Source organism: Cavia porcellus, unplaced genomic scaffold, assembly GCF_034190915.1.
Source record: "Cavia porcellus strain 051 isolate PalLab524CR breed Dunkin Hartley unplaced genomic scaffold, mCavPor4.1 scaffold_9, whole genome shotgun sequence".
Classification (NCBI taxonomy): Eukaryota; Metazoa; Chordata; class Mammalia; order Rodentia; family Caviidae; genus Cavia; species Cavia porcellus.
The window spans coordinates 18578072-18599599 of NW_026947492.1; the positions used below are offsets into that span (position 1 = coordinate 18578072).

Genomic DNA, 21528 nt, shown 5'->3' on the forward strand with positions numbered 1-21528 from the left:
AAAAACTACAATAAAATCTCTTTGGGTCTTACACTACTTATCCAGAGACATGGTAGCTTCTACCTCTCAATAGAGGGAAGAGGCTCAGGACGAGCCGTCAGAGAGAAAGGAGACAAGTTTATTTCAATATCTAAAAAAATAAATAGCTTGTATGTGGTATGGCATCCCTTTCTTCAGCATCATCAGCTTTTATTCTGTAGGCAAAATTTGTTCTCTCAGGAAACTCTGGAAGTTAACCTCACCTGGTAGTTTGCTACTCACAGCAAATGGGAAAAATTCCCCAACCAAAATTTAACAATTTTATGTGCATTCTTTTTGCAACAGTAGGGGAGATGGGAAAAAAGTTCATTTAGTATTTCTTTGTTTACAAATTGTTCTCTTTTTTTTACACCAATCACAAATGAAAGGTGTGAATGGCACCCAGAAATTCTTCTGTGATCGAGTTCATCCTCGCAGGCTTAACCGACCAACCAGGACTCCGGATCCCCCTCTTCTTCCTCTTTCTAGATTTCTACCTGGTCACAGTGCTTGGCAACCTGGGCTTGATCATGCTCATAGCACTGAACTCTCACCTGCACACCCCCATGTACTTCTTCCTCTTCAACCTCGCCATCATAGATTTATCCTACTCCACTACCATCACCCCCAAAATGCTGATGAGTTTTATCTCTAAGAAGAACAAGATCATGCATGCTGGGTGCATGACTCAGCTCTTTTTCTTCTGCTTCTTTGTCATTTCTGAGTCTTTTCTTATTTCAGCAATGGCATATGATCGCTATGTTGCCATCTGCAACCCACTTGTGTACACAGTCACCATGTCTCCCCAGGTGTGTTCACTCCTCTTGTTTGGTGTCTATTTCATTGGGTTTGCTGGGGCCATGATCCACACAGGAAACATAATGAGTCTGACCTTCTGTTCTAATAACCTTATCAATCATTTCATGTGTGATATCTTTCCCATCCTTGAGCTCTCCTGTAATAGCACTGGTACAAATGAGTTGGTGATCTTTATTACTGTGGCTACTGTTATTTGCATACCCACTGTTATCATCTTTATTTCTTATGCCCTCATCCTATCTAGCATTCTTCACATTCGTTCCACAGAGGGCAGCTCCAAAGCCTTCCACACCTGTTCCTCCCACATGATTGTAGTGTCTCTTTTCTTTGGTTCTGGGGTTTTTGCATACCTGAAACCACCATCCATTTTGTCCCTTGACCTAGGGAAAGTGTCTTCCCTGTTCTATACCATTGTGGTACCTATGTTAAATCCTTTAATCTATAGCTTGAGGAATAAGGATGTCAAAATTGCCTTGAGGAAAACCTTGAACAGACAAATACTGTCCTAAGAGAGGAACAGTTTCTGTGGAAAAAAAAAAAGATACAAGTTATTGCTTATTTGTGTCTGTGTTTTTAATCAGGAGCCAAATTCCAGGTGTTTTTCTGTATTGTAAGAAGGTGAATTTTAAGTCTTTCTAATTGACTGAATGTTTCATGCAGATCTGATCTTCCTGACCTTTTGTTCATCTAATCTAATTTCAACTACACCAAGCATTACACAAAACAATTTAAGTAACTTAGCCTGATTGGATTTTAGTGATTTCTTAATCTAGACCTCTCACTCATTGTTTTAGAGATGGAGAAATGTACGTGTTCTATTTGGGCACACATCTGAATTTATCTACTTTTGTTTTAACAAAGCTGTGCTTTCTCATATTGTCAGAGAAAGCTGCTACACTCATAGATTTCCTTTGAAAATTTTGATTATATTTAGATTAATGTAACCTCTTTTAACTGATTCTTCAACACTAATTTTTTAAAAGTGCAAGAGAAAACGTTTTTATTTAGCAAGTGACAGAAATGCACATTAGATGATATTTGTATGTCCAGATTGAATTCTGGCATGCCACCCTTTAATCTCAGTGCATGAATTTAGGTCTTATATAACGTGATAGGTTACAAAATATCAGGTAGAAAGTCGTATTATTTCATGACTAAAACAGTCATAATTTAGAGATTTTTCAAGAATTAAGTTATGCATTTTACCCAGGATGGAGAGATTTGCAGCTTAGGGTACCATGGAATGTTCTGGAAGTTTGAGCAAAGGGAGTAAATAATTTTGAGTACCTATTTAATTTTTAAGGCAGCATCTATTAATTCATTATTGGAAAATAAAATTTCACTGAGTTTTAAAGACAAGCTATAAAAATTAGTGTATTTATGTTTTCATTTTCAGTGTTTTTATTTAATGATTTTCAGTGATCTAGAAGGAATGTACATATGTCAGAATATCCAAAGTGCTATATAGGTCAAAATATCAATTTTAAAAATGGATCAATGAATGGACTTTTGCTTTTACTTTGATAAGTAAAAATCATTAAATATTCTTTATGAGGCCCTCCCTCCGCATCTCTCTTTGTCTCTTTTTTCTCCTTGACCCCTCCTTTGCTCTCTCCTCTCCTCCTTTCTTACTTTCTTCCCTTCCTCCTTCTTTTCATTTCTTTTTTCCTTCTGTTTTCCTTCTGAATTGCATATTGAACCCAGAGCCTTGACCCTGATCTGCATTCCTGTATCCCAAGCCCCTTTTCATGTTGAGACAGAGCATCTCTGAGTCACTAAATAGCCCAGGATGTGGTTGAATTAGTGATCATTGTGCCTCAGCCTCACAGGCTGGTGAGACTATAGTGATGCACTGTAACATCCAGCTGGCTTTTTCTTTATGTTAAGTGAAACTGTTATTAAAGAAGTATGGGGAAAAGCTTTAAAGTGCAGCAGTGTGGGTCACTTGGTCCACTTATCACTTTAATGATGGCTTTGCCCTGTCATATTATGAATTAATGGATCTTAAGTTCCAATTGTTCTGTTCCTATGCTGAGGTAGTTTCCGTTTAGGCAAATAATTTAGGCAGGAAAAAAAAAACACTACTGACTGTTTAAGATTTAATGAAATTCTCACTGTTTCTTGAAATATGTTACTAAGAAACTGAAAGGAATATCATTTACAAAGAGAATATTTTTCAATGTGTGTTTGACAAACTTAGCCAAAATTAAAAATTAGAAAAAATAGTAAAATAAAGAATGTTTAGATATGTAAATGTATTTAAAAAGTCATAATACTGATAACCATAATCAGGGAAATTTATTCAAATTAACCATTTCATAATCATTGAAAAGTTAAATTTGTTATTTGTTTTTCTTCCCTTTCTTATTTTATGAAAAAGGTAAAACAAAATTTCATAACAAAATAATAGGAGAATAACAATAGTTAATATATTGCATATTGTTATCTTTAAAGAAGTTATTTATAATAAAAGATACAAGCATTACAATTTCTCCAGGTGGTGTTAGTACAAACTTTCCGATTCAAAGCAAAAAGAGACACTTACAGTCTAACTGATTTATTTTATTTTCCTTTTCCCTCAGTCCTTACCCTTTCCCCATCCTAGTTTCTTTTTCCTTTTAAACAATTTCTTCCCATTTCACAGTTGCTGTTTTACATTTTATACAGTATTTACTGTTTCAGTTTCTTACACCAAGGAGATAGTACAATGTTTATTATGCATGTGAGTTTTGTTTATTTCATTTGAGTAAGGTCTCAAGTTGCATCCATGTACCAATAAAAGTCTCAAGGTTATCCTTCTTTATGACTGAGTCGTATTGCACTGCATTTTAAAAAACACATCTTTCTTCTATCCATTTGTCAGTTGATGGGTCTTGTATTGTTTCTAAGATTTAGCTATTACAAACTGTGCTATTCACAATTTGTAATAGTCAGATCTTAGAAGCAATCTAAATGCTCATCAACTGAGGAATGGATAGAAAAGAGGTGGTATTTTTACACAATGGAGTACTACTTAGCTATAAAGAATGATCACATTGACATATTTATAAATAAATGGATGCAACTTGAGACCATACTCATAAGTGAAATAAATCAAACTCACCTGTGTAAATACCATATAGTCTCCCTTGTTTAAGAAATGGTAAGAGCATATAAGATACAAAATACTCAATAAATTCAGTGAAAGGGTAAGAAGCTGCTTAAAGGAGAAAAATAATATCACAGGGAAAAAGAGGAAAAACAAAAGAGAAGGGAAAAGAAAAAGTCTAAAAGTATATAAACACACAGGATAGCTAAACTGATTGTGCTACAAATTCTGTAAGTCCTTGGAACAAAACAGTTAACAGTCAAAGGATTGAAACAATTGTGCACGTTAGTGTCTGGTGACCTGAGGAACTCTTGGAGATCATTATGTAAAATAACAACCCTAGCTATGCTCCTTTCACCTTGTTTTAAGGCCTACATTGTCAGTGTTTTGAGCTCTTTCCTATTGTTTTTTATTTGTCTTTTGTTGAACATTTCTTCATATTTTGTGTTTTTCTAGGGATTTGCTTTGGGTTTTTTTCTTTTGTTTTTCCCTCTAATACAGAAAAGGTAAGTATAAATGTAGAGACTCATACACATGCATAGAACTTCTCCTAAATTATGAGAATAGATTATATAATGCATGATGAAATGAACAGCTACTTTGAAGAAAAAGAGACACTAGGGTATCCAGTGCTGATTCCATAGCATCATGCTGTGAAATCCAGCTACACTATTATTCTTTGTTCAGAGTGATTTTAGTCTGGTTTGTTTTAATTTCAATATACATGAAGGTATGGACAGCTATTGTGAAAAGAACTAGAGATATTATGGCAGCCATTGATTTCCCTATTGTCTGATTTTGAAGGCCTATATTGTCTTCATCATTCTATTCTGGTCAGTTTAATACTATTTTGTTTTGTATGAATTCATTGTGTGTGAAGATATGGACAACTATTTGGAAGTAAACAAGACACATTATGGTAGCAAGTGATGATCTCCTGTTGTCTTGCTTTGAAATCTGTGTCACATTGTTTTCTTCTGATCTGCTTTGTTCTGTTTTGTTATGTATAGCTTTACTCTCTTTAAAATAAATTTTTTTTAAAAACAAAAAATAAATAAATAAAAATATTTATTTCCTTCTCCTGTTGTGAAACCACTAATCATGGTAAACAAATAAACAGTACAGAAAAGGAGGCATCCATTTCCCATGAGCAAAGAAATCTGCAACAGCACCAACCCAGAGCCCTTGCAGCAAGTGTCATGAAACTGTGGAATGGGACCAAACCAGGGGAGCAATGGTGCTCTCTGAACACAGTGTAGAAATAGACTCACAAATTCTGTTATGCAAGGACAGCAGATCAAGATCTGACTTCACCTAGAAGATGTGGCAGCACAGGTTGCCCCCAGAGAGCAGGGTGGGGGTCTGTAGCTGGAGCCTGTAGAAAGCAGCCAGCAAGGTGGAGTAGCAGGAGGGGTGAGGCTGTAGGAACCACCTGCTGAACTAGCCCCTCAAAAAAAAGACGTGTGATTGTTAGGTGAGAAAGGAGGAAATTGGGACCAGCAGAAAGAGGGACTGGAGACCAACAGGTTGCATTCAAGATACATGAGTCTGGACCACATGGAATTCCTGTACACTAAACGCTACAGGGAAAGGATTTTTTAAGAGCAACAACCAAAAGGGTTATTAAAGCAGCAAAACCAGACTGGACGTGGCACCGCATGCCATAATCCTATCACTTGGGAGTCTGAGGCAGGAGCATCACCATGAGTTCAAGGACAGCCTGGGCTACATAGTGCATTGAAGGCCAGCATATCTCTCTCTCTCTCTCTCTCTCTCTCTCTCTCTCTCTCTCTCTCTCTCTATCTCTATCTATCTATCTATCTCTTGCACACACACAATAGTGCTGCTATAAACAAGAATGTATATATTGTTATGGTATGGTGATTTAATTCTTATGTAATCATATTCAGAAGGAGAAGAGCTGGGTCAAATGAGAACTATAATCTAGTTTTTTGAGAAGTTTCCACCCTGTTTTCCACAGTGGTTGTATCACTCTACACTCCTACTAAAGGTGGAGAAGAGTTCCTTTTTCCCCCAGTCCCACCAGCATGTTATTGGTTGACTTCTTGATGACAATCATTCTTTCTGGAATGAGATGAAATCTCAGTGTTGTTTGGATTTGCATTTCTTGTATGACCCTTGATGTTGAATATTTCTTCATATATTTATTTGCCATTTGTATTGCTTCATCTGAAAGAATGTATTTATCTCAAATGCTCATTTTCTTAATTGAGTCTTTGAATTTTGGGAGCCTATTTTTTTAATTCTTTATATGTTCTAGATAGAAGTCTTTTCACTGAGGGAGACTTGGCTAAGATGTTTTCCCAAATCGTGGGTTTTCTTTTCAATCTGTGGGAGATTTCTTATGACATGCAAAATCTTTTTAATAAGATGAGATCTCAGTATTGATTCTTTGAAGTAATTCCTGTGCAATTTGTGTTTTGTTCATGAACTCTCTATCTTTCCATATGTCTTCAAGATATCTACTCACTTCTCCAGTAGGTTTAGCATTTCTGTTTTAATATGTAGATCTTTGATCCATTTTGAATTAGTTTAGTGCATGTTGATAGACATGGGTTTAGTTTTAGTCTTTGGCATTTAGAAAGGCAGCTTTTCCAACACCATTTATCGAAGAGAATTTCTTCCAGTGAACATATTTTGTACCTTTGTCAAAAGAAGGCAACTGAGTATGTTTTTAGTTGCATCTGCACCTTCTAATTGCTTCCACTGATCCTCAACTGGTTTTTTGGTTTGGTTTGGTTGGTTTGGTTTTTAGGGTCTTTTTAAATTTTTTGCCAGCATCATGCTGATTTTATCAGAGTAGCTTTGTACTACAATTTCAAGTCAAGAATTGTGATGCCTCCTGCATTGTCTTTGTTGTCCAGCATTGCCTTTGCTATTCTACGTCCTTTCTGTTTCCAAATGAATTTTAAATGTTTTCTCTAAAAGTGTGAGATATGCTAGTGGTATTTCTATGGGGATTATATTACATCTGTATTATACTTTGTGAGTCTGATCATTTTCACTATGTTGGTGGTTTCCATATTTGAGCAAGGGATATCTTTATATTTTCTGGTGGCCTCTTCAATCTCCTTTTTCAGAGTACTGCAATTTTCAATATATAGATTGTTGCTTCCTTTGTCAGATTGATTTTGAAGTACTTTGGGGGCTAGATGCTATTGTGAAAGATACTATTTTCCTAATTTCTCTCAGTGAGTTTATCTTTTGTACACAGGCATGCTATAGATTTTGGGGCATTGACTTTGTATGTAGCTATACAGCTGAATTTACTTAAGAAATTTAGTTATCTTTTGGTGGAGATTTCAAGGTCTGCTTGTAGAGTATCATGTCACCTGTGAATAATGATAATTTAACTTCTTCCTTTCCTAACTTTATTCCTTTTAATTCTATATCTTTTCAAATTGCTGTGGATAATGTTTCCAGAACTCTATTAAATATGTTGGAGTGAAAGCTGTCAATTTTTATCCATTTATTATGATGTTGGCTGTAGGTTTATCACAGACGGCTTTTGACAGATGGAGGTACAGACCATCTATTCTGATTTTCTATAGGGTTTTTTATCATGAATGAGTTTGAGACTTTATTAAAGCTTTTTATGCCATCTATTGAGATGATCATGTGATTTTTGTCCTTGGATCAGTTGATGTGGTGTCTTTTGTTCACATATTTATATATGTAGGACCATCCTTGCATTCCTGAGATGAATTCTACTTAGTCATGGTGTATACTCTTCTTGGTGACTTTCGGCATTCTGTTTGCTAGTATTTTATTGAGGATTTTTGCATATATGTTTTTTAGGGATATTGTTTGTTTTTTTGATTGGGTCTTTTTCTCGTTTTGTTGTCAGGTAATACTTGCCTATAGGAATGAGTTAGGCAGGATTGTTTTCTTTACAATCTCATTGAAGATTTTGAGAAGTATTGGAATTAAATCTTCTCTAAATTTCTTGTAGAATTCACTGGTAAATTCATAGAGCCTGGGGCTTTTCTTTGGTGGTAATTTTTTAATTACATTTTTTACCTCATTGACTGATAATGGGTTATTCAGAGTTTTTTCAACTTCTTGATTCAGTTTTAGTAATTCAAACATTTTTAGGAACTTCTCCCTTTCTTCTGTGGTTTCCATCCTATGAGAGTGAAGATTTTCAAAGCTCCTAAATTTCCACAGGACCTGCAGTGATTTTACCCTTCATTCCTCAATGCATGAATCTGAATTTTTTGTTCCTTTTTTTCAGACAGTTGGTTAGGAGGTTAACAATTTTATTTATTCCTTCTAAGAACCAATCCTTTGACTCATGAATCCTTTGTATTGTTTTCCTGGTCTCAACTGCATTCATTTCTGCTTTGGTTCTTATAATTTTTTACCTTCTCTATGCTTTGGGCTTGCTTGCTCTTCTTTTTCTAGAAGCTTGAGGAACAGCAATAGATTATTTGTGCTCCTTCTATTTTCCTGGCCTGAGAATTTCCTGGAATGAAGAATTTTTCTCTTAGGACTGCTTTCATTGCATCCCACAAGTTCTGGTATATTGTATTAGCATTTTGCTCTTTGATTGTGCATATAATTTAATTTCTTCTTTGATTTCTTCTGTGATCCATTGGTTTTTCTGGAGGATGTTTCATAATTTCTATCTCTTTATGGGGTTCTTGAAGTTTCTTTTGCCATTGTTGTCCAATTTCATTGCACTATCTTCAGATAAAATGCATTAGATAATTTTAAATCCTTTGCATTTTCTTAAGCATGTTCTGTGGGCTAGTATATGGTCTTTTTTGGAGAATGACCAGTTACAGCTGAAAAGAATGTGTATTCTGATGTAGTTGGGTGGAGCACTCTATAAATGTCTACTCATTCCACTTGTTCACATATCACATTAAGTACTATTATCATATTAAGTACTGATAAATACTGTTTATTAAATTTATTCCAGTTGTTCCATGTCTTTGTGACAATGGCATACTAAGGTCCCTCATCACAATTGTGTTATTGCTTATTTTATTTTCCTTGTCTATTAATATTTGTCTTCTTTAGTTGGGTGCTCTCATATGTGATACATACATATTTTTGTTGTAATCGCTTCTTCTGGAATTTTCTCCCTAATACATATGCAGTGAGCTTCCTTGCTTCATTTGATAATTTTTACCTAAAGTTTATATTATCTGTAAGCTGGATAGCTACCCCTGCTTTTCTCTGGGTTCCTGTTGCGTGGAGTGTTATTTGCCATCCTTTGACTTTCAGTATGTGAGTTTCTTGTATACAGCATAGTGTTGATTCTTGCTTCTTGATCTATTCTGCCAGTCTGTTTCTTTTGGTCGATGAATTGATGCCATTGGCGTTCCTGGCTAAAACTGAAATGCATGGCTTATTTTTATCATTCTCTTTTCCTTCTGTTGGTTCCGTTTTTTTCCCTCTGTTTAATTACTTGCCATACCTCATGGTTTATTTATGATGCTGTTCTTGGAATTGTGGGCATTTTTAATTCTATCTAAAATATCTCTCAGTACAATATGTAGTTTTGGTTTTGTGGTTATGAATTTCTTCAGTTGTTTTTGTCATGGAAGTATCTTATTTCTTCATTAGTTTTATAAGACAGTTTTTAAGGATATGTTAAATTTGGTTGGAAGTTGTTTTCTTTCAGGGGTTGAAATACTTCACTTGAAGCTCTTCATTTGAAGGTTACAGTCAGCCATCAGCTCTGATTCTTGTGGGATTTCATCTATAGATGATATGTTACTTTTTTCTCAACTTTTAATATTCTGTTCTTATGCTGAATTTGTTGGATCTTGATAATTCTATGTCTGGATGTAGATTTATTTTTGTCAAGGTTGCTTGGAATTCTATATGTTTCATTTAGATGAAGATTCTATGTGAGATTCTGTTTCCATACCCAGGAAATTTTCTGCTATTGTTTCTACAGGGATAGTTTTTTTTTTTATGTCATTTGTGTTGACTACTGGTTTTCCATTAACACCTATCAGTTCATGGTCACTTGTTATCCTTAGGAGATATTGATTTCATGACCACTGGCTGTAATCCTGTTGTCAAGGTCTGGGAGTCTGTCTTCAGTTTCATTCAAGCAATTTTTCCAAGTTTTAATGGAATTTTTCATTTCCTGGTTCCCTTTGAATCTGTTTCATGCATTATGTTTCTTTCTTATACTGTTCATTTGAGGTTGCCATTATTTTCCTATGCAACTCTATATTTTTATCTATGTCTTCTCTAGAAATCAAATCCCAGGCCTTGTGCCTGCTAGGCAAATACCATATCTCAGAGTTATACACCAACCTACACCAGTATTTTCTTCATGTATCATCTCTTGAAGATCAACAGATATTTTTGTTCATGTAATTCTAATCATTGGCGATCTAGAGTGGTAGAGACTTACTTATATTGTGGAAAGGTTAAAGGAAAATGAGTGGAGAAGCTACTTAGGTATGACTGACTCACTACTGCGCTGATCCATTTTCTTATCAGGTTAAAAAGCTAAAGCTGGAGGGGGCCGCTCACTTTCCCTGGACCCCAGCTTGTTTGGGACCCTAGCACCTTCCTGATGCACTGGAACACCTAGGCAGGTCTCGGGCGCCTGCATCCGCCTCCCCTGTGTGCTTGGAGGACTGTGGAGTTCTAAGCAAGCAGGTGCGTGCCACTGGTTCCAGAGGCCCAGCGTCCTGGGGTAAGTGCCTCGCGCACTTTCCCCTGAGCCCAGCTTGTTTGGGACCCTTCCGCTTTCCCAGTGACTGGAACAGTTAGGCAGGTCTGGGGTGCATCCATCCACCTGCCTGTTCTGGCTGTGCTTGGAGAACTGTGGAGTTCTAAACAAGCAGGCATGCGCCCTCTTTCCCTGGAGTCCAACTTGTTTGGGACCCTCACACCTTCCAGGCACTGGAATAGCTAGGCGGGTCTGGGGCACCTCCCCGTGTGCTTGGAAGACTGGAGTTCTGAGCAAGCAGGCATGTGCCACCCGTTCCAGAGGCCTGGTGTTCTGGGGTAAGTGCCCCGCGCACATTGCCCAGAGTCCAGCTTGTTTGGGACCCTCGCGCCTTCCAGGTACACTAGAACAGCTAGGCAGGTCTGGGGCTCCTGCATCTGCCTCCCTGTGTGCTTGGAGGACTATGGAGTTCTAAACAAGCAGGTAAGCACCACTGGTTCCAGAGGCCCGGCGTCCTGGGGTAAGTACCCCATGCACTTTCCCCCAAGTCCAGCTTCTTTGGGAACCTCGTGCCTTCTGGGTGTACTGGAACAGCTAGGCAGGTCTGGGGTGTCTGCATCCACCTCCTGGTTCCCAGCTGTGCCAGCGCCACCAGTTTCAAAGGCCCTGCAGCCTGGGGGAACTGGGTGCCAGAGTCCCAGGAGCTGAGGGCATAGAAGAGGATTTCCAACAGACTCTAAGGAAGCCTTAGAATAACACTTGAAACACAGAAATATAGGAAAAAGACAAAACAAAAGACCAAATTACAATCTCAAACCACCAGCCCATCCCAAGAAACCTTAGGAGTGATGTATATAGAAGAAAATATAGGCCATATACCTCAAATATTGGACATAATAGCAACTGAAATAAAAAAGCAACTCCAGGAAGCTTTAAAGAAATTCAAACGAGAAATAATCTCCCAGGTAAAAGAAGAAATGAAAAAAGAAATGAAAGAGATGCTGAATACATCCAAAGAAAACACAATTTAAAAAACTGGAGAAACTAAACAAAAAGATAGAATCCCTAGATGAGCAATATCAGAAACAAACAGAATACATGAAGTAGATGCAAAGAGATACACAGAAAACGAAAAATATCATTGAAAGTTCTAAAAACTGCCTCAGTGAAAGTGAAGATAGAATTTCAGACCTTGAAGACAAGACTGCAACTAGTGAACACGAAAGGAAAGATCTTTTAAAAATAACAAAGAATTGGGAAATAATTTAACAACTACAAGAAGACACAAAGAAAAACAACATAAGATTGATAGGGATTAATGAAAAAGAAGGGGATGGCATAAAGGATGTCAAGAGGATATTTAGAGAATAGCTGAAAATTTTCCAAACATGAGATTGGAAACTGACATCAGGATCAGTGAAGCATATAGAACTCCAAATAGTCATAACCAAAATAAAACTACACCCAGACATATAATAATAACCATCCCAGAAATCCAACACAAAAAATAGATTATTAAAAGCTGTCAGAGAGAAAAGACAGATCACTTATAAAGGAAAACCTATCAGAATCACAGCAGACTTCTCAGCACAAACAATAAAGTCAAGAAGAGCATGAAGTAAAGTATTTCATATCCTAAAGGAAAATGGTTTCCAATCTAGACTAATGTACCTTAATAAACTGTCCTTCAAATTGATGGTGAAATAAGATACTTCCATGACAAAGAACAAGTGAAGAACTTCATGATCACCAAGTCAACCCTGCAAAAATTATTGAAAGACAGTTTAGATACACTTAAGAAAAAACCACTAAGCAAAGAAGATAATTAAACAGAACAGAAAGACAAAGATGCAACAGCAAAAAGATAACATGTCAACAATAAACCAATATATAGCAGTTATAACCATTAATGTAAATGGTCTCAATGCACCAATTAAAAGAAACAGACTGGCAGAATGGATCAAGAAACAAAATCCAACCATATGGTGTCTACAAGAAACCCATCTAATCCAGAATGATTCTCACAGACTGAAAGTCAAAGGATGGAAAACAATACATCACACAACAGGAACTCAAATAAAAGCAGGAGTAGCCATTCTGTTTGCAGAAACTGTGAACTTTAAACCAATAATGATCAGAAGAGACAAAGAAGGGCAATACATACTCGTTAGGGGAAAACTTCAAGAGGAAGAGCTATCTTAAATATATATACACCAAATTCCAGAGCACCCAGTTATATAAAACAAGTAATAACAGAAATTAAAAAATCAAACTATCAATAACACAATTATAACAAGAGACCTTAACACACATTGACACCAAGGGACAGATCAACTAGACAGAAAATCAGCAAAGAAATAACAGATCTGATTCACACATGTGAACAAATGGACTTGATAGACATATACACAGTGTTCCATTCAACAACATCAGAATACACATTCTTCTCAGCAGTACATGAGTCATTCTCTAAAATAGACCATATATTAGCTCACAGAACATATTTAAATAAATGCAAATGAGTTGGAATTATCCCTTGCATGTTTTCAGATCATAGCACTTTGAAATTAGAAATTAATGATAAAAGACACTGCAAAAATCCCACAAACACATGGAAACTGAATAACACACTCTTGAGTAATCAGTGGGTCACAGGGGAAATTAAAGAAGAAATTAAACAATACCTACAAGAAAATGAAAATACAAATACAACTTACAGCAATCTGTGGGAAGCAATGAAAGCCGTCCTCAGAGGAAAATTTATTGAACTGAGTTCCCACAATAACTTGGTGCTACATCTCAAACAGCTAGAAAAAGAGGAACAAGTCTAGTCCAAAGCCAAAAGAAGAGGAAATTATAAAAATCAGAGCAGAAATCAATGCAATAGAGATTAAGAAAACAATCCAAAGAATCAATGAATCAAAGATTTGGTTCATTTAAAGAATAAATAAAATTGATAAACCCCTAGCCAACCTTATTTTTAAAAAGGGAAGAAAAAGCTCAAATTAATGCAACAAGAAATTAAAAAGGTGAAATCACTACAGACTCTACAGGAATACAGAAGATCATCAACACCTATTTCAAAAACTTCTACGTTTGATAATACAGAAGAAATAGACAGATTCCTAGAAACATATGAAGTACCAAAGCTAAGTCAAGAAGATGTAAAACTGCTGAATAACCCAATTTCTATTAATGAAATTGAAAATGTCCTTACTTACAAAGAAGAGCCCAGGCCCAGACGGATTCACTGCACAATTCTACAACAAATACAACGAAGACCTAATGCCAACACTCCTCAAACTCTTCAATGAAACTGAAAGAGAAGCAATCCTTCCTACATAATTTCTGGAAGCAAATATTACTCTAGTATCAAAAACCTGAGAAAGACCCACTGAAAAAGGGAAACACAGGCCAGTCTTCCTAATGAACACAGATGCAAAAATCCTCAATGAAATATTGGCAAATAGGATGCAGCAAATCATCAAGAAGATTATACACCATTACCAAGTGGTATTCATGCCAGGCATGCAGGGATGTTTCAACATACGTAAATCAATAAATGTAATCCACCATATCAATAAAGCCAAAAGTAAGAATCACATGATCATTTCTATAGATGCAGAAAAACTTTTTGATAAGGTCCAACATTCATCCATGATGAGAACTTTACAGAAAATTGGAATAGATAGTCTTTACCTCAATATAATAAAGGCCAGCTATGACAAACCAACAGCCAGTATCATACTAAATGGCCAAAAACTGAAGGCCTTTACTTTAAAATCAGGCACAACACAAGGAAGTCCTTTATCACCACTCCTATTTAATATAGTACTGGAAATACTAGCCAGAGCAATTAGACAAGAGAGAGAAATGAAAGGGGAAAAGATAGGAAAAGAAGAAGTTAAATTATCATTGTTTGCAGATGATATGATACTCTACATAGAAGACCCCAAAACTCCATTGAAAGACTCTTAGTTATGATAAATAAATTCAGTAATGTAGCTGGATACAAAATCAATACTCAGAAATCTATAGCATTCCTATATACTAACAACAAAATCACAGAGAAATAAGAGAAGCCACACCCTTCCCACTAGCAACCCAAAAAATGAAATATTTAGGAATTACTCTTATGAAAGAAGTGAAAGACCTATACAGGGAAAATTGTAATACACTGAAAAGAGAAATTGAAGATGATCTCAGAAAATGGAAAGACATCCCTTGTTCATGGATAGTAAAAATAAATATTGTGAAAATGGCCATTCTCCCAAAACTCTGACACAGATTCAATACAATCGCAATAAAAATACCATCAACATACCTTATAGATCTAGAGAAATCACTCCTAAAATTAATCTGGAGTGAGAAGAGACCTAGAATAGCAAAGACAGGTCTAAGCAACAAAGAAAAGAGGCATCACAATCCCTGACTTGATGTTATACTACAAGGCAACCGTAGTAAAATCAACATAGTACTGGAATCAAAACAGAGCCAAAGATCAATGGAATAAATTAGAAGATACAACTACGACTACAAACACACTCAACCACCTTATCTTTGATAAAGGAGCCAAACAGGTTCACTGAAAGGACGACAGTCTCTTTAATAAATGGTGTTGGAAAAACTGGCTCTCCATTTGCCGAAAACTAAAACTAGACCCATGCCTATTACCATGTAATAAATTGAAATCTAAATGGATTAAAACAGAGACACTAAATCTATTGGAAGACAAATTGGGTAGAAACCTTGAAGACATAGGGGTAGGTAGAGAATTCATGAACAGGACTCCAACCGCACGGGAAATGCTTCCCAGAATCAATAACTGGGACCACCTCTTATTAAAATGTTTCTGCATGTCAAAAGAAATCTCCAGCATAGTGAAAAGAAAACCCACAAACTGGGAAAAAAATCTCAGTGAACTCTCCCTAAGACAAAGGACTTCTGTCTAAAACATAAAGAATTTTAAAAATCAGACATCCCAAATTCAAAGATCCAGTCCAAAAATGGCATCTGAGATGAATACACATTTCTCAGATGAAGAAATACAAATGGCAAATAAATACATGAAAAATGTTCATCATCATTAGTCATTAGAGAAATGCAAATTAAAACCACACTGAGATTCCATCTCACTCCTCAAAAAATGGTCAGGATCAAGAAAACAATCAACAGTGGAAGATGGAGAGGCTATGAAGAAAAAGGAACTCTCCTGCACTGTTGGTGGGAGTGTAGTGTGCAACCATTGTGGAGGTCAGTCTGGAGATTTCTGAAAAAGCTAGGATTGGAAGTCCCATTTGTTCCAGCTATCCCACTTCTAGGCATAATCCCAGAAGAACTGAAAGCATCATACCACAGTGATATATGTGCACCCATGTTTATAGCAGCACAATTTGTAACGGCCAGATCTTGGAAATAACTTAAGCGTCCATCAACTGAGGAGTGGATAAAAAAGTTGTGGTATTTTTATACAATGTAGTACTACTCAGCTATAAAGAAGGATCACATTTAGATATTTAAAAATAAATGGACACAGCTTGAGACCATACTCATAAGTGAAATAAATCAAACTCACATGTATGAATACTGAATAGATTCTTTATTGTAAGAAATGATGCAAGTATACAAAAGTATGTGGTAATCATGATTCCCGATTATGTGGCTTTGAAGCCTTATAAAGTTTTCACTCATTAATTGGAATGGCTTTATTCTGGGCTTTTTGATATTATTGCCTATGATGATATGAACAGCTATTTTGAAGAAAACAAGACATCATAATAGCTAGTGCTGATCTAATATCATCTTGTTTAGAAGTTCCACCAAACTGTTGTTCTTCTTTCTCTGTTGATTTTATCATGTTGTATCTTACTGGATTTTATTATATGTGATAGTATAAACAAAAATTTTTATAGGCAAAGAGATAATATAGAAACCATTGTTCATTTTCTGTTAGCTGGTTCTAAAACCTTGTAATACTTTCATCCTCTTGAATGGTTTCACACTGTCTTGATATGTTTGATGCTATAGTATACAAATTTATATTCAAATACTTCAAAGAAAGAGACACTATGCTAACTACTATTAAGTCAAGTTATCTTATGGTGAATCACTAGGTTGCTGAAATTTTCATGATTTGACCTGTATTGTTATGTTATTATGTCCTCTTTTATCTCAATCTCCCTCTTTTTCATAAAAAAATTATTTTATTATTTTTTTAATTAAGGGAAAAAATCAAAAAATTAGCAGGGTATATTATAGTAACTTTTTTGATTTCCTATTAACTTAATTAACATGTATTAATCTTGTTTTGACTGATTTTACTCTGTTCCATTCTGTTTGATAGTATCAAGTTTGCGGATACAGGCAACTACTTTGAAGGCAATAAGATTCACTATGATGCCCATTCTGGTTTGACTATTATCTTCTTTTGATGTCCTGTAATGTTTACAATGTTTAGGTATTATTGGTCTTGTTCTGTACTGTTTTTTATACCTGTACTTTATTATACCTAATGATATAGGCAGTTCTTTTTAAGGAAGCAAGAGGCATTATGGTAACCATTGTTGATAACCTTGTATTCTGTTTTAACATCATGTGCTATGTCTGTCCTTTGTTTTGACTGACTGCTTTGTTTTGTCATATTTGGTTTTATTCTCTTCCAAAAAAAGTAATAAGAACTATGGGAGTAATAAAACCCAAAATGTGTAAATGTTGTTGCAAAAAAAAGAGAAGGAAAAAATGTGCTATAAAGGATACAACTGCAAGTGTGTTTAGGTGTGTTAAGATAGAAGACCATAGTACTAAGTTTTTGTTGGATCATTGAACACAACTGTTTGCAGTCTCACTGTTTGTATGTCCACATTGTATGTTTTAATCCAGTAACTCAAACAACTATTTCTAAGATGACAATATGTAATCTATTAACTAGTGATTTCTTATCTCTTTTTTTTTTTTTTGAAATTCTGTATTACTTGTACCCTTATACTGTTTTGGGGTTTTTTTCCTTTAAATTAAAAAAAAAAGCTAAAGCTGGCATAGCCCAAGTTTCTCACAGTCTCAATTAAAAACACACGTATGAGAGATTTGGAAGGTTGGACTGGAAGGTTTCTTTCCTTTTGTGTTCAATAATGGAGAATCACCTCAGGTCCTGTTAAGACAGATTTCTGGCTCCTACATAGAAATTAAGTAGATCTGGAATGGGGTTGAAAATCTGAATTTCTAATAAAATTACAGGTGAAGCTCATATTAGGATTGTCATTCATTTCCCAGCTTCATGAACATGAGAAGTCGTCTACACAGTAGTAGCAGTGATGATTGTGTTGGACCTTCCTGAAGTGTAGGTCGTAACTCTTGTGGCATTGCTTTGGGAGATGGCTTAAACTTTCTGTATTAATTCAAAACTATATGCATATAATTCCATGTTTTATTTTTTTTCTGTCTAAAGGAACTGTGTATTTATATTTCCCAATTTAAACCACTCATTGAATCACTTGTATAGCCCAAATTATTTTAAATGACAAATGAACGTACATAAATCTTTCAGACTACATCAGCTGCTTAGTCTAAACCAAAAATCCTTGATAGTGTTATAAATAAGTGTGAGGAGAAACGTTGTTCCCCTTCAATTGGATTCACTAAGTAACTCTGCAGCAATATGTAGTCAAGGCTGACCAGTCATGCTGATTTGCCTGGGGAGAGAGTTTACCCAAGATGTGTATCTCTTAGTGCTAAGAATGGGAGAGATTCATGGTAATCTGGCCTGGTCAGCCACTGCAGTGTAATTTTTCTTATTTATCTTGAAGATGTTGCACAGAAAAAGAAATAAGTTTATGCAGATAATATTGAGAAGATTTGAGGAATTGTTATGAGGAAGCATTTGAAATTGGAAAAGCATAAATAAGGCAAGTGTTCTAGATGGGACACATAGACTGTGAAGGCATACAGCAAAAGGTGGCATTGTGTGAGAGACCAGAGTGAGTTTGGCGCCCCTGAGGTTGTGGTTTGATCCAAGTGTTGACTGACACCTGGATGCCCTAGTGCAGGTCACTAATTACTATCTGTGTGCAGTGGGACCACAATGTATCTATCTATTGTGAGGTATAAGAGAATTAAAGTATAGTCCACTTGGAAGAGATACATATCTCAGAAGAAACATGAAAAACATGTGACCCATTATTACTATTACTATTACTATTACTGTTACTGTTATTACCAGCAAGAAATTTACACAAAGGAATTAGGTCAAAATGTAGGGGCAGGAATATCAGAGAGAAGATATGTCACACAAAATGAGACAGAGGAGAAAAAGGAATCTGGGAGACAATGATACAAAATACCATTTCTTCATGACTTTTGAATTCACATCTCTTTGCCTTAGGTATTGCTAGTGGCCGGAAGTAAGAAGTGAAGTGTGGAAGAATTTCTATATTGAAAGTAGTAGGACCATGAATGACTCCCAAACACAATGTAAAAATTTGCTAATTTATAATTATGGTTGAAAGTAGATAAAATGCACCCTAACTGAGAGTAAAATCAACTTGAAATAGATAGCTTCAAATATAATCATGGAAATGTGCAAGTTAAGGGAGAAGAAAAAGAGAAATGATGGACCCCAATACATAGAGAAATTACAATTTCCAATCCACAACTGGGTAACCATGCAGAGAGCACCCATCTGGAGTTTCTAAGAACCTACTTTTATACAGAAACAGAACAATAAATTTCACATCAAAGGAGTTTTCTTCTTAGTGTTCTCTGCAGGGCCGTCTTTACTTCCTTGTTCCTCAGGCTGTAGATCAAGGGGTTGAGCATGGGGATCACTGTGGTGTAGAACACAGAAGCCACATTCTCCTGGGCCAGGGAACTGGCGGTGGAGGGTTTTAAGTACATGAATGCAGTGGATCCATAGAACAGTCCCACAGCTGCAAGATGGGAGCTGCAGGTGCTGAAGGCTTTGGACCTGCCCTCTTTAGAGCTGATGTGGAGGATGCTGGACAGGATGAAGGCATAGGAAACAAGGACAACTAAGCTGGTGAGTATGATGTCGAATCCAGCTAAGAAAAAGACTGCCATCTCCACATCATAGGTGCTGAAACAGGAGAGTTTCATGAGAGGAAGGATGTCGCAGAAGTAGTGACTGATGAAACTTTCACAATAGCTCAATTTCAACATGAGGCCAGTCTCTATTGTGGAGCCAATGAATCCCATAGTGAAGACGAGGGCCACCAGAAAGGAACAGAGAGCATGAGACATGATAATATTGTAAAGCAAAGGGTGGCAGATGGCCACATATCTGTCATAGGCCATCACTGTGAGCATGTAACACTCAGCAATGACAAAAACAAGGAAGAAGTAGAGCTGACACATGCACCCCACATAGGAGATGACATTCTTCTGGGACACAAAGTTGACCAGCATTTTAGGGGTGGTGACAGAAGAGTAACAGAGGTCCACAAGTGACAGATTGCTGAGGAAGTAGTACATGGGCGTGTGAAGCTGCTTGTTGAGACATATCAGGGTGATCATGCCCAGGTTCCCGACCATGGTGACCATATAGATCCCCAGGAAGAGGAGGAAGAGGGGTATCTGGAGCTCTGGCCTGTTAGTTAATCCTCCAAGGATGAACTCTGTCACTGTAGAGTGATTTTCTGCAGCCATTCTGTCTGGCTGGGCGTCCTGTGGGCATGAGAGAAAAGGTCCCTGTGAGATGGCGCCCTTGAACAGTTTGAGCAGTTGTTTTTCCATGTTTGGGGCTGCTGAACCATCCTGGTTTTGGCTGATGCGTCCTCCCGCAACTCAGGCTTTGCACTGTGAGATGCACCAGCCCATGAATATTTGAAGATCTTGGGGAATAGGGTCCAGATCTGGATCTCTTACTTCTCTCCTGCTTCTCCAGTGTCCTAGTTCTTAATTTTTCACTTTATTTCCATAAACCAGCACCATTTACATGATTTTGACCTTGACATGGATGCAGATTCTCAGGCCTCCTCTGCCAGTATGAACCAGGACCTCTGGGAAGCAGTTGAATAGCCTTTGGATAAACAATTCCTTCATGGATACTGATTCACACTAAAGTTGGAAATCTTCTACTGTATCTCTCATCAGTAGTGAATTTCATTTTATAGTTTGTATTGTGAGAGGCAATTTCCTTCAGCAACAAAACCTTTTCATTAATACAAAATGTTTTACAAAAATAAGTTTTTTTCTACTGAACAATAGATTTAAAATATTTAAGGTATTCCTTACATATTCTGTGAATGTGAAGACATGAATATCTATCTCAAATTGATAGAGTATCTGCTTATTATGGTTAGTGACAAGCTGTGTCACTTACTAAGTCAATTTCTTTGTTGAAATACAGGGAAAATACAGATACAACTTTCAAAGTTACATTTTACCTTCCTGTTTCTCAGACCAAGTCCCTAACACCTGAAACTTAAAGGAGAAGAAGTTCTTTTGGCAGAGGGTTTAGTCCATGGCTAGCTGGTTCCAAAGCATAAACATGATGGAAGAAAATGTTGACAGAGGAAAACTGCCAACCTCATAACCCCTGAAAATCAGAATTTAGGTGAAGAGCTAAAGAGAACTGGGCAGGGCCAAGGTATTATCCCAAAGGTCAGAGCCTGATGACCTACCTAGAGACTCCCAAAAGGTGCTTTACTCATTTCTCCTCTTTCAAGCCAATGAAATTACCAGTTAAATTTAACTGTTAACAAAAGAACTCTGGTTAAAAACATCCAGCTATTATTCTTAGAAGGGGATCATAAGACAGCAACAAATCTTTTGATATAAAGTTCATTTATTCCTCCCAAGGAGTCTAAATGTGCCTTCTTCTTTACCTGTATCTCTATCATCTTCTCTATCTCTATCTCTATCTCTATCTCTGTCTATCTCTATCTCTATATATATATGTCCTTTCCACTTTCTTATTTATGAATAA

At 36.4% G+C, this 21528-nt stretch overlaps 2 protein-coding genes across 2 annotated transcripts; one reads left to right on the forward strand and one right to left on the reverse strand.

The window, feature by feature from the left end:
* Positions 1–413: 413 nt before the first annotated feature.
* LOC100722909 (olfactory receptor 8B12-like) lies at positions 414–1346 on the forward strand. Its single transcript, XM_063255650.1, has one exon. The coding sequence runs from the start codon at positions 414–416 to the stop codon at positions 1344–1346; it is 933 nt and encodes a 310-aa protein (XP_063111720.1).
* Positions 1347–19140: 17794 nt separating this feature from the next.
* On the reverse strand, positions 19141–21102 carry LOC100724391 (olfactory receptor 8A1). Its single transcript, XM_003472720.2, has one exon. The coding sequence runs from the start codon at positions 20331–20333 to the stop codon at positions 19317–19319; it is 1017 nt and encodes a 338-aa protein (XP_003472768.2). The 5' UTR covers positions 20334–21102; the 3' UTR covers positions 19141–19316.
* Between the last annotated feature and the right edge of the window lie 426 nt (positions 21103–21528).

Bases quoted from the DNA above. Each gene is read 5' to 3' on its own strand.
- LOC100722909 (XM_063255650.1), top strand. From the start codon at position 414: ATGGCACCCAGAAATTCTTCTGTGATCGAGTTCATCCTCGCAGGCTTA.
- LOC100724391 (XM_003472720.2), bottom strand. From the start codon at position 20,333: ATGGAAAAACAACTGCTCAAACTGTTCAAGGGCGCCATCTCACAGGGA.